General features: G+C 37.7%; 2 protein-coding genes across 3 annotated transcripts; one reads left to right on the forward strand and one right to left on the reverse strand.

The window, feature by feature from the left end:
- The first annotated feature begins 91 nt into the window (after positions 1 to 91).
- Positions 92 to 13,971, forward strand: LOC108102596 (sialin). The gene is made up of 7 exons (XM_017207699.2): positions 92 to 672; positions 2,778 to 2,839; positions 11,298 to 11,831; positions 11,899 to 12,269; positions 12,336 to 12,468; positions 12,755 to 12,996; positions 13,059 to 13,971. Exons 2-7 carry the CDS (start codon positions 2,800 to 2,802, stop codon positions 13,236 to 13,238), a joined length of 1,500 nt encoding a protein of 499 aa, XP_017063188.2. The 5' UTR covers positions 92 to 672; positions 2,778 to 2,799; the 3' UTR covers positions 13,239 to 13,971.
- Positions 13,972 to 14,212: 241 nt separating this feature from the next.
- LOC108102597 lies at positions 14,213 to 17,134 on the reverse strand. Of its 2 annotated transcripts, none has more exons than XM_017207700.2 (4): positions 17,037 to 17,134; positions 16,128 to 16,229; positions 15,145 to 15,231; positions 14,213 to 15,087 (listed from the first exon to the last, which is right to left on the reverse strand). In XM_017207700.2, exons 2-4 carry the CDS (start codon positions 16,192 to 16,194, stop codon positions 14,477 to 14,479), a joined length of 765 nt encoding a protein of 254 aa, XP_017063189.1. In that variant the 5' UTR covers positions 16,195 to 16,229; positions 17,037 to 17,134; the 3' UTR covers positions 14,213 to 14,476. The 2 variants fall into 2 exon arrangements, with proteins under 2 accessions (XP_017063189.1, XP_017063190.1); XM_017207701.1 differs by having other exon boundaries at positions 17,087 to 17,127.
- Between the last annotated feature and the right edge of the window lie 324 nt (positions 17,135 to 17,458).

Here is a 17,458-nt window from a genome sequence, read left to right on the forward strand (position 1 = left end):
AACAACATCAGCAACGACTGAGACGCTGGCTTCGCTGCCAGCGAACCGCTTTGGCCGGAGGAAAGAAAAAGCCGCCGACGAACGGCCGCATTTTCAGTTCAGTTTCAACGCTCCGAGTGAAGTGAACACACAGCAGAAACACCAGAACGACAGCAGCAACATCTAGCGGCGTCAGCAGCAACATCAGGCCACGGCAGCAACACTGATTCGATTTCGATTTCGAAACCGCTCGAATCTGAATTCTAGAATTGCCTGCGCTTGCGCTAGAAATCTCTTCGTTTTTTCTCGCTTTCGTTTCAAAAATAATCAACAGCTGTCCGTTCCAATACTTTAAAAACTGTTTCTTTTCCGGAGTGTGTGTGCGATATAGACCCTTCCTCTTCCGATCTTCATATAACTGAAAATTGTTTTCGAAATAATTACAAAGCAAAAACATAAGAAAAATACAGAAATATATATATAAGGAAAAAGACAAAAATAAACAAACACACGTGCGGTTTCTTTGCGGTCTTGACGCGGTTTCCGTTCGCAGGGTGTGTTGTTTTATGCAAATCGCCGTAAACTCAATCATACAAATACAGATTGCTATCGGTTTGTGCTGAACAAATTATATAATTTGCCATAAACAACTAACATTTGTTAGTTGTCGCTGCAGTTATCGTCGAGTGCAAGGTGGGTTTGTTGTTTCCTAATGCAAAATAGTGCGATACAATTACAATTATTTATAGCCAAATGGCGCTTAATTATATCTAAGATGAGGTATATTTATTACAAGTTTTTTATTCACAATACTGCAATTTATAAATAAATTAAATAAACGACCTAACCAGCGAATTAATAAAAATTTATCATTAAAAAGTTAATGGTGTCATAATTACTAAGTTTTCTATGTGAAAAATTACTCATTTTTATTTCAAGGCGTAAAAATTAATAAACCAATTAATCGAGGTTTAAGTATAGCTCTATTTCTAACAATTTAATACAGATTTAATACTTGATTAATTCGTGTTTAAATATGAAAACAAAAAACGTGTTTTACAAATGAATTGAGCTGATAATTAACTGATTTTGATTACAACATTAAACGTTTTTTTGACGTTTAAAAATAAACACTTTGTAAAATAGTTTGCAATGGAAAGTGAAACCAATAGGTAGCACATTGTAGATTGTAAACACAAGTTTAATTTACCAATAAATAAACACATTTGCTGTTATAAGTATGCATGACTAATATTATAGAATGCGTAATTGCTTTTATTTGTAAGCAAATTCCGCCGCTGAGGCTAACTTCCCGCGAGAAAAGTCGCACGTTTCGTATTTTGTTTGCCATATATACGGGTTGTCGGAAGATGACGTACTGGCATGTGACCATATAGAAGTCGTATATAGTCATTGCCCACACACAGCTCACAGATGCCGCTTTTCATTTGGGCTAATAACATGGCAACATGCACACACAGGCCAATAATGTCTATGGCAAGGACAATAATTTCTTCGACTATATATATATCCTTAAACATGTGGTTATAGGTTTTTTTTTGTTGTTTTTGTTTTTATTGTTGTTGCTAAGACGCCAGCAAATATTTGCAGTACAAATTGACCAAAAAGGCAATATAAAGTGGCAGTTAATTGATTGGTCTAAGTCTAACATGTTGCTAGGCGGTGGCTTAAGTCACTGTCTGCCTCACAAGCACGTGTCTGGCGATAATTAGCATGCAACAAATCGCATATAGCTGACGAATTTCCATTTTCATTTCCACCACCGTTGTTTCAATAAATTATCGCGGCGCCAGCAGAACTGAACAAAAGAATGATAGCGACAGTCAAATGCATACATACATATCGGTGAAAAATGTTCGGGTGCCAAATGTCTACTTATATACAAATCAGGAAAAATCTGGAAAAATTATTTAAAATAAAAGATCTTACTAGAAAAAGTCGTATGTTTTAATTTAAAAAAGTAATGATAAGAATATAGCAATATCAGTTATAGTTTCTTTGATTTATATTACTTTGTGTTACAATGATTAAGTATTAGATTAATGTTAGCTTTTAGGAACTGCATTTGTTTGATCTTAACCTACGTAAACTTTCTGGATCCTATACTTTTTTTTATCATAAATCCTATTTAGTTAATGAATCACTAATGTCAACTTGTGTAAATTTGATTAACTTTAGGGTTTTTTTTTTTTATTTAATTCCATTTGACGTGAAAGTAGCCAAATTTGCGGCTCTTTTTGGACGCCACTCAAGTGTCCGTGTGAGTTGCTGCGTCTCATTATATTTAGAATTTCTGATTTCTGGGCGGCGGCATTTGAAGACGCAGACGAGGCGATAACGGGGCGCCGATAAGCGGTACGGGGCAGAATGCCGGGTTGTGGGGTGGCAATCCGGTATAGTTATGAATGAGCAAAAAAGCGGTACCGGTAGCCCGTTCTGTGTGATATAATTGCCTTGAGTCATGGGACAGAAACGCCACTGCCCCCAAATATCAGTATAGAGATATAGTAACATATTCCCTCCACTGGTGAAAACGCCTTTCGTGGGCACGTTCAGGTACGAACACGAGACACCAACTAAGATAAGATTAGATAGTCAAAGAAAAAAAGAAATAAAGAAAAGAAAACCCATCTATGGGTTATTCCGGAACAAAAGTTTCATTAACTTTGCAGACTATTTATATCGTATCCCCTAGATGTTTATCATATCATATCATATCGATATTTCATTTCCAATTTAAAGACCTGCGCTAACTTCTGGTATATTTCCATTTGCAGAGCGGGACAGAGAGGAGTCGTCATGTCCAACACCGAGAAAGGAGGTCTGCACAGAGTGCGAAGTAAGTAGATAAAAAGATATGAAAATATCATATCGTTATAAGGTCGCCAGTTGGTTTTTGAGGTCACACCCAAAGGATACTAAACATGTATTTGTAATTTCCTGAAATATTTAAAAGAAATGTTGTCCACTTTCCTCGTAACTTGGATGTTGCTCTTAATTTTTTTTTTTGATTTTCATAATTAAATATTATTGTGAAATTGATTTAGATATAGATTTTCTCCATAACCACCATACTTTAATATGTATTTCTATCTGCTGTTAAGCCAGTCGAAAATGCCAGAAAAAAGTCCCCAAGTAAAACCGCACCGAACCCACCAGCCGAGCCCCTTTTTTTCTGCGCTTCTAGACGCGCAACGATAACAGGGCCAGAAACCGCATGACGGCAATAAAAAATGGGGCGCGCCACGGTTATTCGGTTTGAGAATCAACAATATGCATAGGCATAGCCTGCCTGATGGCCAATCGAATTGAAACTCGGTTAAAATAAACAAATCGATTTGACTCCTCCTCGGTCCAGTTTGATTGGTGTCAACGAGACAAGTTGTATTGAGGTTACAAATCAATTGCGATCTGAGATTGAATTGAAAGATGATTGGTTTTCCGGTTCCTCTGGTCAGCTGATCCTAAATAGATGTTTTTATATATTCAATTTTGAGATTATTAATGTTTTAGAATATTTAAAAGATTTACTGATCAAATTACCCAATCTATATTATTACTTGTTCCATATTGCTGATATAATATCCTGAAAATAGCGATAAGGACAAACAGTAATCAGACAGAACAGAACTTATTTTGAAGCGTTTGTGTTCCCTGATAACCTGACCCACTTGTGTCAATCAGAATATAATAAATATTTAATTGCAACACCCCTCGAAACTCCTCGATCATTTGGCACCTGGCCTGGTTCGAGGACTCTATCGCATTCATCCTTGCCATGACACGCCTCGAGTTTGGTGACATCGATATGGTTACAGATATAGCCAACACCCACGCCTTGTGGCTGACACCTGGGACTGCGTAGTTGGGCGACCTTATGACGCCATTGTTATGACATTTCCAAGGAATACCACGCATTAAACTATGCAAACAAATTAGCACAGTCACGCTAACTAAACACGTTAGTTAGTTGCTCCTCCTCCCATCGGAATTGTCAAACAATTCGAATACCGTTGATGTATGGAAAGTTTAGTTCATGGTCTAAATTCCCAGTACATTTCGCAATTAATTGAAAGACTTTTGTTGTTGTTGCGAATTTTTAATAGCCTTTCGTTGATGGTCACCGGACTGTTTGCTATTTAATTCGAACATTTGGAGGTATTTAGCACTTTAGAGCCAGACAATCGACAATCAGACAGGAAACGAGGGGGTATGGATTTTGGGCGGTGCTGTTAGAGGGGGAGGAAGGCCTGTGATCGCATGCTCGAGTGCACGTTCCGCCGACCCCGTGAGCAAACATGAATGATAGATAAACCTCTGGGCTCTAACCAAAAATTCAAAACCTTCAATTAGCAAGAAAATATCAAATAGGGGCAGTGGAGGAAGGTGATGGGAAAACGTCTCACGACGTAGTTAGCACTACCCTAGTTTATGCCCTCTAATTAGGGGGAGTACTAACTCATTTGGTTTGTATTAAATTAATTTACATTTTCCCTTTTAAGTGATTACAAGTTCAATGTACATTAAAATCCATATTGCATATCGATTAGAGGATTTAGTTTAGTACCAGTCATTACTAACTCGTGTAATTCACACCCACGCCTCTCTCAGGTCTCTCTTAGCCATAGTCATCGAATATAATATGCGAACGGGTGATTCATGACCGATTTTTATAGGTTTTTATTGTTTATCGACATTGCACTGCGTTTAAAAACAAATCCAAGGTGCTTAAGTCATTTAGAGGCTTCCATAAAAAAGGAAATTTAAAAATGACAAACTTGTTTTAAAGGCCCCGTGATATACGGTCAAAGATTCACGAAAATGGATTATAATTTGTTATGAAATTAATAAGCGTAATGTATAACTAGACAATGTATTTAACTTCAAAGTGGATAATGATAATGAACTTTAAAATTGTTATAATAGAGTGGAAATTATTTGTCAATAGCCAGGCTATCTATTTCTTTTAATGAGATCAGGCGAGCTTATAAAAAGAAGCTTTTAAAATCAACAAATCAATGTGTATTTATTCAGCTTAAAAACCAGAGAAAAACAAAGAACACTACACTAAATACAATTTGTTTGGCTTATCAGAAATTGAATTTAAAATTCCCCGGAGGAAGTGCTTAGAATTTGAAACCACATTTGAATCCGACGGGTATTCACCCTTGGCAACAGACATCGGGTCGTCGTCTGGAATTAATCAAACAGCTAAGCCCCAGCCACAAGTAATGAATAATGAGCATGTGCTTCGCTCATTCCGCTTACGATAAATTGTTATTAAACTTTTGCCACTTCATTTCGATGTGTTTACTAGACCCTCTAGCTTATTATTAATGACTGTCTCATAATTGGAACTCCCCAACAGGTTCAATTGTTCTACTCATGTGCTTAATATGCATTAATTAAGTCAAGTCCAGTTTTCGTTAAGAAAAAACGAAATTGTTTTTAATTTCTTGGAATTTTCGTATGTTGTTTACTGGTAATGTAAGGCTGGCTAGGCAATCGAATTTGTTTATAATTTTAGGCTTTGCGACGTACTTCCGCTGCACATGGCACACTTTTTGAATAGTGTTTTTAATATTTAATTTGAAACCAGAAATATCTAGAATTCCGGCAATTAAGAGTTTCTACATTAATCAAATCAACGAACCCAGACAGAAAACGAAAAAAAACATGTGATGGCTTTGAACCGGCAGACCCGAGATAACCAAAAAAAAGCTGAGGCAAGCCTCCATTGATGGTTCTTAAATCATAAATATAAATATGACTTGGAAAATATTATTTCTATATATATATATAGTTCTGTCCTTTGCCAAGGCGACAAGTGTGGCAGTTTTATTGGTTTTTTTAGTGACAAAGTTCAGTATTTCGATTATTGGTGAAATAAATTTTTGATAATTTTAATGGGTCCAAAATATTACTTTTCTAAGGCCTCGGAAAGCTCAGCGACGAGCCCCCATTTTATAACGCACATACTCGTATATAAATATTTTTAATGCCAGCTATAAATGTATACATATGCCTGGAACTCGAGACAACTGACAACTTGTTTACAACCTGAAGCTCTTCATTAGCCGGCACGTGCATGTCTGAGATATGGCCAGAGGAAATGACAACTTGAAGATACATTTATGAGTAGATTCGTACTTTATGTTGGATTAAAGTGGTTCGGATACTGGCAATCAGATAAGGGATCTTATGACGTTGACTTTGGCAACTTTATAACCCAAAATGCAGTGCTTTTTGGAGTCCATCTAAGTCAATAAACATTCTAGATTTCCTGCTTGACGGCTGTAAAGCCATCAGGCAATCCATTCAATGGACTTATCAGTCTGGCCTGCGTTGTAAATCTATACAAGTCCACACTCCTACTTAAGACTGATTGCACTTTGAACGGGAAAGCGCCACAAGTGCAGGCCCCAATTGTAAATTTCCATGGAAGATTTCCGAGCGGAATAAAAGGAACGAACATGAATCTAGGACAATGATGATGATGGTTATGGTGGTGGGAAAGACCCTTGAGAAAGTGCCGACGTGGGGAAGACCAATATAAATCACAATGCAATGGCCCAACAAAAGTGATAAGTGCGGCTGTATATGCATTTAGCAAACAACAATTGCCACAATAATTCAGCAATTAATTAGCTTATTGCTTATTGTTGAAGTAGAACCAGTTCCACGGAAAGTGGCAATTGGCCAGGCAAACAGACGAGAACAAAACAGAGTCGGCAAAGTTGCTAGCTATGTATGTAGCTAGGCTGACTATTGACATTACAAGCCACTCGATTTGAACGAGGCCAGTTCCGTAAATCAGTTAGGAACGGAAATGCAGTTGGCCAGCACAACAAAGCCAATAATTGCAGCCTAGAAGGCGACGCGGCAATGTCATCTAACAAACAGATATAGATGTAGATAAACTATACTGGGAAAAATATATATATTTCTGCATAATTACAGTGAGTTTGGGGGTTCTTAAATATGAGTTTTTCGTATTAAATTTCATAAAATTAAAAATAAATCTATACATTTTTTTTTATTTATATTATTTGAGAGAGAAAACGGATAACCTAAAAGCATATCTGATTTTATAGGGAAACAAAAACAATAAGCTCTTAAGTTTATAATCTTTCTTTCAAAAATTTAAAACATTTTTTAAAAACCAAAAACGTTTCACAAAATCTCAGCAAAAAATGGCTTGAATTTTTGCCACTGCGCAGTAGAAAATAATCGATCACATTTTTAAATGGACAGATTTCGAGAGATGGCCTTAGTGGCCTTAGTTTCCGTATACTCAGATGAAGGTCTAAATGATCATGCACTAAGATGCCACGCCCCTTGTAGGAAAATCGATAACAAACATTCATACAGCACGTACACTGAAAAAAAAACACGCGGAACGATCAGAAACAATCAACTTATCTGGCTAGCCAAAAATGTTTATTTTTAGCATTGCCCGTTTTGGGTAATGAGTGTTCTACATATTTTTGCGCATATCAGTTGTGATTACGTCTGGGGAATATTGCGTGTGCTGGGTAATGGCTATAAATCGAATCTAAAAAAGTGGGCTCGAGTTTGGCGCGCCCTCGCCATCGCTCATACGCCACGTTGCGTTCGCACCGATCCCGTGACTTGGCACCTTGTCAAAATAGTGCGCATTAGTGTGACGTCGATGCGGGACTTTCTTTCCCAGGAACGTCAGCGCTTGTTGGACAATGGAAAATTTTCGGCCAGACCCAGAAAACGCCCACTCAGTCATTGAGGACATTCCAACAAGAAAATCTACACTGATCCACATGCGTCTTAAATGAAAAAAAACACACTCGCTACCATTAGAGGAGAAAATAAATCAGTTGGTCGAGGCCGATGACGATATTGAGGGGGGGTGTGTGTTAACTTTCACCACCAGCATGTCCCAGCACCACCCTGCAGCCGCCCATCGGATGTTTGAGCAATTTTGAAGGTCAGGAACCGGCAGAGAGAATCGAGAATGGGAGATTATCATCGGTGGGTGTGTACCCAGTGCCCGCATTCGACGACACAGAGAGGCTATATAAATAGATCAGAAAGTTTGGTAGACGAAATCGAAAAATACACAAAAATGAAATAGACGAAATAAGAGAAGATGTACTTAGAAATATACGAGACATTTCAAAAATTGCTTTTGCGTCAAGCCAAAAGTGCCGGATATGCGTCTTTAGAATATAATTGAAAAGGCTAAAAAAAAGATATTCAAGCTGAAACATCTTTAAGTGGCCTTTAATAACTTTGCAATTTTGTTGAATAAATTTTAAAAAATTTTCACGAGAAATCAATGAACCTCAAAAACGAACTCAGATTCACTTGTTGCCGAATAATAAAAATCGTAATTTAAGTATCACGTTTGGCCATATTCATTTCGTTTTATTTACTTGCCGGCTATTTTTAAATTTTGCATTTCTTTGATGGCGTTTTTATGTTGGCCCGGAGTGGGGAACGTGTTTCAGCCCAAGTAGAGCATCAACGAAAGCCAATAAAGGCTAAAGATCAGTGCAAAAAAAAAAAAAAAAAAAATAAAGCTGCCATTCAAATACATTTGTGCACGAGGCAACCGAAATTCCGAGAAGAGTTTGTCAAAAATCCAGTTGACCCGGCAGTGTGAAACCCAAACAATTTTTGAGCTTTTTTAGCCGGTTTTCTGTCTGCCCTCTCATCTTCTTCTGGCTTGTAAACATCAAGCTTGGCCTTCACTTAATTTATTGCCAAAAAATATTTAGAAAAATAAAGAACAGAAATAGTTTGGCGGTAAACAGAACTTCCCTCGTGAAGGCGACAATTAATCAAGAACTCTTCTGCTCGGAGGCAAACAAGTTTTGATCATTAAAGATTAAGGATTTTTTAGAATTCAACACCCGATGACTAAGATCGTTTAGAGAACCCTTGATGAGTTCATTTAGATCAATTAGAGCTCCCATACAAATTTTATTCGATTTAATTATCATTAAAAATATAAACAGTAAGGGAAATTAAATTTGATAAAGTTGAAAAACTGGAATGAATAATTTATTCTTTTGGAAAAACCTTTGTAAAAATTCCTTTGAACTGTGACTTGGCAAATCTGAAGTGTAATAAAAGTATAAAACCTTATCCATAGGCAATAAAGATTAAAATTTATAGAAATAGTCTAAATTGAGCTGCTATTCTTAGCTGCTGTTTAAGATAAGCAAACTAATTTACTGTTGTATAAATTAAAATCCTAGACGAGGGATGACAATTATTTATTTGAATTTATTTACTTTGTGGAAGTGGAAGTCGTATAAATCACTTCTTATCGATTAATATATATATATATAGTAGTCGGTAATCCATGGCACACGCTTCTTTAGCATTGATTTGAGGTATTGAGTCTCGACTGACAAGACATGCTCCTGGAACCTTCAGCTTTTTTAATGATCCAAACTTTCCCATTGTTGTTCCCTCCAGGGCAAAGCTAATCAAAGATCTTCTGATACTACTATATATCCCAGGATCTTCCTATATGGCCAAATCCAAACCAATTCGATACCATTTCATTTTTGAGAGGAGAAACTGGTCTAAAATGTGAAACCTTGCCGATATTTCGTTTTAGTTTTTTGTCGTTTCGTGTATGTCTGGAACGTTTTTCTGGTTATATGGGATCGAGAATTTATAGCAAACATGACTAGATATTTTAAATTTTGTTTAACGCTCTTTTGATGGTTCAGTTTCGGCTATATTCGAGTGCTAATTTGAATACAAGTTGAGTGTCTCGCGGTTTATTGTTTCGCCGCGCGCGTTTGATGATGCTCGCCGATGTCTAGACAAACCGAGTGGCGTTATTTTGTTGTTTTTTTTTTTTGCATGACATTAACTTGATATTGGGACATTATAATCAGCGGGGTGGGCGTGTCCCAGCCAGACAGCCGATAGACTGGCCCCGATAATCGCTTCCCCCCAGCTGATAGCGAATTTTGTTTTTTCTGATGGGAAAGTCGTTTAAAGCCAGTTTATCACCGCCAGCCAAAATGCATCACTATATGTATGTATATATTCGGTTGGCTTATAAATTTACACCGACACTTGCGAACATTTCCCAAAAATTGAAGGGGGTTCAATGGAGTTCAATGGCACTCGAAAATCATATATATATACTTTTGGGATTTGCGAGAAATTCAACCCGGCTCGAACAATGCACTTTGCCACTTAATAATCGACCAAAGGATGACAGCCGGAGTTCGAGTTCATTATGGCCACCACTTAATGATCTTTGAATTTGTATCTCCTGCTGATTCAGTTCCTCTTTAGCTCCTTACCTCGAATAAGAGCTGCACCCACAATCCAATGATCCTCAAATCAAATTCATGGCCCATTCTGTATGCTATTGAGGTCACCTGACAACGCCAGTTAAGTTTTTTGTTATTGCGATTTTATTGGCTCATTAATATGGGTAATTAATGCTTTTATCTGGGCTACATCATGTAATGAAAACAACAGATTACATCAGATATTATAGTGGGCGGGATATATAGTGAGTTGATAACAATTCTGTTTACATCGGCTGTAAGCGAAACGTTTATTAGATTTTTATTAATTTATAAAAGCCAATCTAATCCTCAACAAATTGTATTTATATTTTAACTAATTTGTTGGATTTTTTAAGCAAAGTTGGAGCAATAAACATTCTTATCAAACACCTTTTTTGCTCAAGTTTTAATTTGAATCAGAAGTTTAAGTTTTTCCAAGAATTTCTTTATAATTCTGATAAAAAGCCTTTATAATTTAAATAAGTTAGCTTTCGTTATTAGATCTTTGTATATGGTTGGGTTTTTCCATTTTGTACAATCAAGTCCGCAAACACTATCTTTATAATTTTAAATAATTTATTGCATTTTGTTTAAACAAAGTAGGAGTGTAAAAAATCACCTTAATAAACATTCTTATCAAACTGCTTTTTCGCTTAAGTTTTAATTTCAAATCAGAATGGTAGAATAACTAATTTTCGTTAAGTTGAAGTTTTTCCAAGAATTTCTTAATAGTTCTGCAGAATTCAAAGTGATATTAAAAAAAACATTTGGAATTTAAATTAAGTTAGCTTGTGTTATCAGCCATATACAATGGTTGGGTTTTTCAAGTCGCTGGTCACCTGATTTTCTACGTTCTGGAAATATTCCAGAGCCGTATTTTAAGTGCCTAACCTTTTGGCGACCCCGACGACGGGAGCTTCGACTTTTTCGCTAGTATCAATGCTCGGCCTTGCATTGGATTCTATTATTAATTGGGCACTGACTCTTCTCTTCCAGACTTCCTGTCATGCCGCCAAGTGCTAAGCCTGCTGACCATGCTCGGCTTCATGCTGAACTATGCCCTGCGAGTCAACCTGACCATTGCTATTGTGGCCATGGTACGTCCAAATGTCACTGCCCCGGTTAATGCTACTTCAGCGGGAAATGCAACATTGGCGGGAAATAGTACAGCTGGCAATAGTACTTTATCCCTGGACGGAGTTGATGACTACGAGGACCGATTTGCGTGGGACTCCTACCAGACCAACTTCGTTTTGGGCTGCTTCTTCTGGGGCTACATCCTCACTGAACTGCCAGGTGGTCGTCTTGCCGAGCTAATTGGAGGACGTCGAGTCTTTGGTCATTCCATGCTGTGGGCCAGTCTGCTCACTTTGATTACGCCGCTGGCGGCGCACATCAACTATGTGGTGCTCATCGTAGTGCGAGTGGTGCTCGGCTTCATGCTGGGTGCTTCCTGGCCAGCCATTCACCCGGTAGCCGCCGTCTGGATTCCACCCATGGAGCGCTCCAAGTTCATGTCCAATATGATGGGTAAGTTAGGCATTCCTTTAATTCCAAAGCTAGATTACTAACTTTTATCAATTAAATATTTTTTTAGCTTCTTCGCTTGGTGCTGCCATTACCATGCCCATCTGCGGCTTCCTGATCTCCATAGCTGGCTGGGCCAGCGTGTTCTATCTGACAGGAGCCGTGGGCCTGCTTTGGTCCTTGGCCTGGTTTGCCTTTGTCTACGAGACCCCTGCCACCCATCCCCGCATTTCATCCGAGGAGAGGCGTGAGATTGAGGAAGCCATTGGTACATCCACCTCCAAGAAGCGCGCCAGCCACGTTCCCTGGGCTGATATGCTCTGCTCACCCGCCGTCTGGGCCATCATCATCTGTCATGGTCTGGCTGTCTTTGGTTTCTTCACAGTGGTCAATCAGCTTCCCACTTTCATGGCCAAGATCCTTCACTTCGATATCAAGCAGGTGGGTTTGATAAATATAAGATATCTGTGTTGTTATCTTTACTAAATGTCCTTGATCTTCCAACAGAATGGTTTGTTCTCATCGCTGCCTTATCTGGGTAAATACGTAATGGCTGTGGCTTCGTCCTATCTGGCCGATTACCTGCGCAAGAAGGGCACTTTGAGCACGACGGCTACTAGGAAACTCTTTACCACTTTTGGTAAGTATATTACCTAAGATCAGAAAAATATAAATCATAAATAAATCTGTTTCATTTGCCAAATTTCCGTATGGCTAGAGCTAGAATTAATATCTAGAAAACTAGAGCAAACCAGAAATATGTTCCCAGAAAATTATAAGTTAAAAACCACAATAAATTTTATCCAGTCTATAAATAGATTAGATAAAAAATTCAAGTTCAACGGAAATAGATTTCTCAGAAAACTATATATTTAAATGTTTTTAATTAAACCTTTTAATATAAAAAAATATTCTTTTAATTACAGCACTGGTGATTCCGGGTCTGCTGATGATAGCGCAGGTGTTCCTTGGCTATGACGCCACCTGGTCCGTGACGATCTTCTCGCTGGCCTTGTTTGCCCATGGAGCTGTCACCGCTGGTTATTTGGGCAATGGCCTGGATATTGCACCGAACTTTGGTGGAACCATCTTCGGAATGGCCAATACGCTGTCTTCCCTTGGTGGGTACGTTTCCACGTGGATGGTGGGAGCTCTTACCTACAATGATGTAAGTTGAAATATAGAGAGAATGATTGAGACAAGTTTTTAATTTTAATTTCTTATCAATAGGAATCCTTCCATTCGTGGCAAATTGTCTTCTGGATTCTGGCAGGCACTTATATCTCTGCAGCTTTAGTCTTCGTTGTCCTGGGCTCCGGTGAACTCCAGCCCTGGAACAATCCTCCAGAGCGCGTTAGGATCAATGATGTTAACCAGGAGGAGGGTGTACCACTTAAGAACGAAAAGTGAATTCCCTTTACAAGTTAACCTCAATCGGTGCTTCTACTGTTTCTGATGAGGGAAAGGAAATGAAGTCCGGCGTTGGAGATATCGAGAGTCAAGAATCGAACATCTCACCAGACACAATCATCCGCACAAGTTATAGTAGTTGCTACTGCACCAATGAGATTACGGGGACTTATGATTTGCGAGGACTTGGGTCAGGACTTCAGGATGGAAAACCGGACACTCAACACGGAGAAAAACATGAAATGAAAGACATTATTTTTATAGAAACATCCAAGTTTCTTTTCACTAAAAAAGAACATTTACAAACATCTCATACCCATAAACAAAAACCACACCTAAAAAACACTGTACACCGATGCACCCGTCTGCTTAATGGAAATTGACTATATTTATAAGTAATATTTAATTTAGTAGGCCTACATCTGTTAAAATGTAGCCTAAATTTATAGTATTCTGTATGTCCACAGAGTGCATAGCTGGCTGGTGGAAGGACCCAATCCTAATGACATCCGACAATCATCAGCTGTGCCCTATATGATTCGTTTTATATTTAATGTAGTCCTATTTTCTAGCTTAGATGAACAAAATACTTATGCAAGTAGCGAAATACATACAGATATGCCGATAGTGTAGATAAGTTGATTAAAACATGTAACTTTGTACTATACTTGATTATTTATGTAATTAATTTAAACGATTTCTAAGTTCATAATAAAGCGTAACTCAGAAAGAAAGATTTCGAATGCTTTTTATTAAAATTATTGAAATTTTCAAAATAAAAAAAAAGGATAGGAAACTTTTAAAAAAATGTCCAAAAATTGGATATTATAAACTGCTATTTTCTGCTATTTTCACATTCAAAAATTGCTCCATAAACTCCCAGAAAAATTATCGTCATAAAAATCTTAACAAATTAATATTTTTGTATCCAAACATAAAATATACATCCCATACGTTGTATTTTTGACCATTAAAATCTTTAATTTTTACCACATTTTATTTAACGACATTTATTTTACATTAACACAATTCTACATTTATGTACTTGACATTATCTCCACTTCAGTTAACTTTTTATTGCCTACATTTAGGCTGCTTGTTGAAATATTCCACTAACTTAAATTAAGTTTAAAAGTTTATTTACAAAGAAATAGCTAAGCCATACTACACACAGATTTGCTAAGCACCCATATACACAAGTATATAGCGTTTAATTAGTAACTAGATAAGTGCACAACCTAAGTGTCCGTCCCCAGACTGACATCCATTAGCTCCTTGGTGATCTCACTTTTGCTCTTGATAGGACCAGGATTGCTTAATGTATTTTCATCCTGACTTAGAGCAGGTGGCGGCAGTTTAAACCCACTTGGTCCACCCAAGTTAAGGGAACCTCCTGTGAAGACTGGAGGTTCTGTTGTGGTGGATGTGGTGCTGGAACTGGTGGCCATCTTGTAGAGCAACTGAAGCTGTTGCATGGCATTCGAGGGATCTTGCGGTTGCGGAATCTGTTGATTGGCAACATAACTTTCTTTCACTGGCTTTTTTGTCTGGTCCTTTGATTTCGACTTTTGTGGTTTCATGCCATTCGACCATGTTTCCAGCCAGCTGGCCCCATTTCTCTCCGTGGAGGTCATTAATCTCTGGGCTTCCTCTTGCACCTGCTGGCGGTAAAGCTGCCTAGCCAGAGCCTTCTGATCATTTTGGCTTACTTGGCGCTTGTTGAAAGATTGATCATCCTGGCTGGGTTCGCCAATTGGTCGGGTCTCCTTCTGGGGCCCAAGTTCCACCATCACTTGAAAGTCAGCATGCTCGCCCAGACGAAAACCAAAACCCAAACGGGAATCAGTTCCTGTTTTAATGGAATCTCATTTAATAAATGATTCATATTAAAAGTACTACATCTTACCCTTTTTAATCGGTGGTATATTGGAGTAAACTATAGATAATATGGATGGTAGTTCCCGTGGCACAATGAAAGCTGATGCATTTTGTGCTGTAAGTATAAAATATTTAATAGACTTGGTGTGCCCAATGATTTTATCTCTCTTCTGCCGGCCAAGCCCCAGCACTTATGTAAATTTCAGGCCAGTTAACTTCAGGGCGGATTATGTAAGATTTTTATGTTTTTGGGTTTTCAGATTTACAGATGACTAACAATGCGTGTGCTTAAGGTTTCTACGGCTTTAAGGTTCGTTTCACTTTGAAGGTCGTTTAAAAAAGAGAGCAAACTAAAATATTGAGCTCTTCATATTTTTTATTAAATCTAAAATAAATCTTCAAGAAAAACTTTAATCATATTCCAAGAAATAAGTCTGATATTAAGCACTTTGATAGTATTTTTATTATTACTAGTAAAATCACTTCATAAGAATTATTTCTAATCTACATTCAGAATAAAATGAACTTTTAACTTTATCATAATAAAATGATTAATAAAATTCCTATAATGTAATATCTCTACACTTTATGTTCTGAACTTGGTTTTATGAAAGTAGTTTTAAATTCAAATAACAAAGCTCAATGACTTCACTGTCTGTACTTTGATCAGCGAGTGATATGTTTAAGAACCATAAAGTAACTTGAATCCAAAGTGTCATAAAACCAAAATACAAATCACATTGCGAGACAGACAATGAGACCCATAGACGATTCACAGGCCAAAACAACATCTGCGGTGATCCGGCGACCTTGACACAAAGACCGGCAACAAGTTGGAGCTCGTCTGAGAGCTCAGGGTGCCTGACTTGGCCAAAGTCTGGCACGGAGTTTCAAGCTTAGAGCCACTCGAGATCTCGAGAGACTGTCGCCGGTGGATCGGTTAAAGTAGTTCGACCGGTTATTAAGCGCCTGATCTAAGCACTTCGACCGATTTCGAAGGCATTAACTTACTGTAGAGCAGCCCGATCAGCACAGGCAGCCAGAGGCTAGCGTTGGCCCATTGTTTTGGCCAAGACATGACCAGCCGTCAGCATTTATGTGGAGCCCCAGAAACTGCAATTATACACACACAGGCGATTACTTCATGCCACAGATATGATTACAATATTTTGCAGAATTTTTTTTTACAACAAATTGTGGCGTTTGCGCAACAAGCCAAAGCCAAAGAAAAAAAGAAACAGAAACACTCTGAAAACCCGATTGCGACTTGAGGTTGGTCAGTTGCCCGAAAGCAGGTGCGTCATTTGGATAAATATTTGAAATATTTTGTTGCCAAGTTTTCGTTGGGCGCTTTTGTTTACGCGATTTCGATTCCGACGCGATATGCAAACACATACATATACACACATTTTTGGGTCTGGCTTAAATAAAAGCGTAAATATCCACAGCAGCAGCAGCGGCAACAACAACAAGCACTCAACACAGCGGTTTGGAAATCACTCTCACTTTTGTTCAATGAGCTTCAGCTTCGTATTGTTGCTGTTTTTATTTCATTTTTTAAGGTAACTACGTAGATCGCCTTGTCTTCGTTTGGTTGGGTTTTTTTTTTATTTTCTTGTATATTTGTATTTGTTTTTCTTTTACAGTTTGGCCTTGTCTCATTTTGGCTTTGATTGATTTCTGGCTTCTTTCGGCTTTTATTTCTTTGACTGCTGTAAAATTCATTTTACACGCTAACATCCCAAATTGATGTTAATAAACTGGGCAAACATCGCGCAGAAATTTCGGAACGCATATAAAAAATGAAAGTTTGTCGACTCAAAAATGTCTGTTGCTATTTTCGGTAGTGTACTCGTAATTTTGGTTTCTGGGCAAAAAACCAACCGACATCGCACATACGAATGGCATAATTAAACTAACGTATTTTTGATTCAATTCGATTCGATTCGAATTCCTCAGCGAGTGCCCACCGTCTTGACAACAATTGACAACTTGTCCGATGCGCGTCTGCAAGGCAACTGAGCTGAAACCGAGAGTGTTTTTGGTCGTGCAACACGCGCTAAAAATCCGTCGCAGTCGGGCTCTCTGCAGAAAGCTGGGACTTGCACTGGGGAAAAATATGTTTAAAAAAATATTTAAATAATACAAATTTTTGGGAAGTTTTCTAATAATGAACATTATCGATTTAAACTAATAACATTATCGACAATAATGAGTTTTCAAAAATATTTGACATAAATTAGTCTTGGTTAGTTAGTTTTATCCTAACTTCCTTATTTATTATAGAATACTTGTATAAAATGTATATTCTTTATAATTAACTTTTGTTATTTTTTTATATA

This window comes from Drosophila eugracilis, unplaced genomic scaffold (assembly GCF_018153835.1).
Source record: "Drosophila eugracilis isolate 14026-0451.02 unplaced genomic scaffold, ASM1815383v1 contig_1197, whole genome shotgun sequence".
NCBI lineage: Eukaryota > Metazoa > Arthropoda > Insecta > Diptera > Drosophilidae > Drosophila > Drosophila eugracilis.

What these genes read in the sequence shown, in the direction of transcription:
- LOC108102596 (XM_017207699.2), top strand. Translation starts at nt 2,800, where the DNA reads ATGTCCAACACCGAGAAAGGAGGTCTGCACAGAGTGCGAA. An exon ending in AGGTCTGCACAGAGTGCGAA is followed by an intron (nt 2,840 to 11,297) that starts GTAAGTAGATAA and finishes CTTCTCTTCCAG; the next exon opens with ACTTCCTGTCATGCCGCCAA. An exon ending in TTCACTTCGATATCAAGCAG is followed by an intron (nt 12,270 to 12,335) that starts GTGGGTTTGATA and finishes ATCTTCCAACAG; the next exon opens with AATGGTTTGTTCTCATCGCT.
- LOC108102597 (XM_017207700.2), bottom strand. Translation starts at nt 16,194, where the DNA reads ATGTCTTGGCCAAAACAATGGGCCAACGCTAGCCTCTGGCTGCCTGTG. An exon ending in GCTGATCGGGCTGCTCTACA is followed by an intron (nt 15,232 to 16,127) that starts GTAAGTTAATGC and finishes TTATACTTACAG; the next exon opens with CACAAAATGCATCAGCTTTC. An exon ending in TATACCACCGATTAAAAAGG is followed by an intron (nt 15,088 to 15,144) that starts GTAAGATGTAGT and finishes CCATTAAAACAG; the next exon opens with GAACTGATTCCCGTTTGGGT.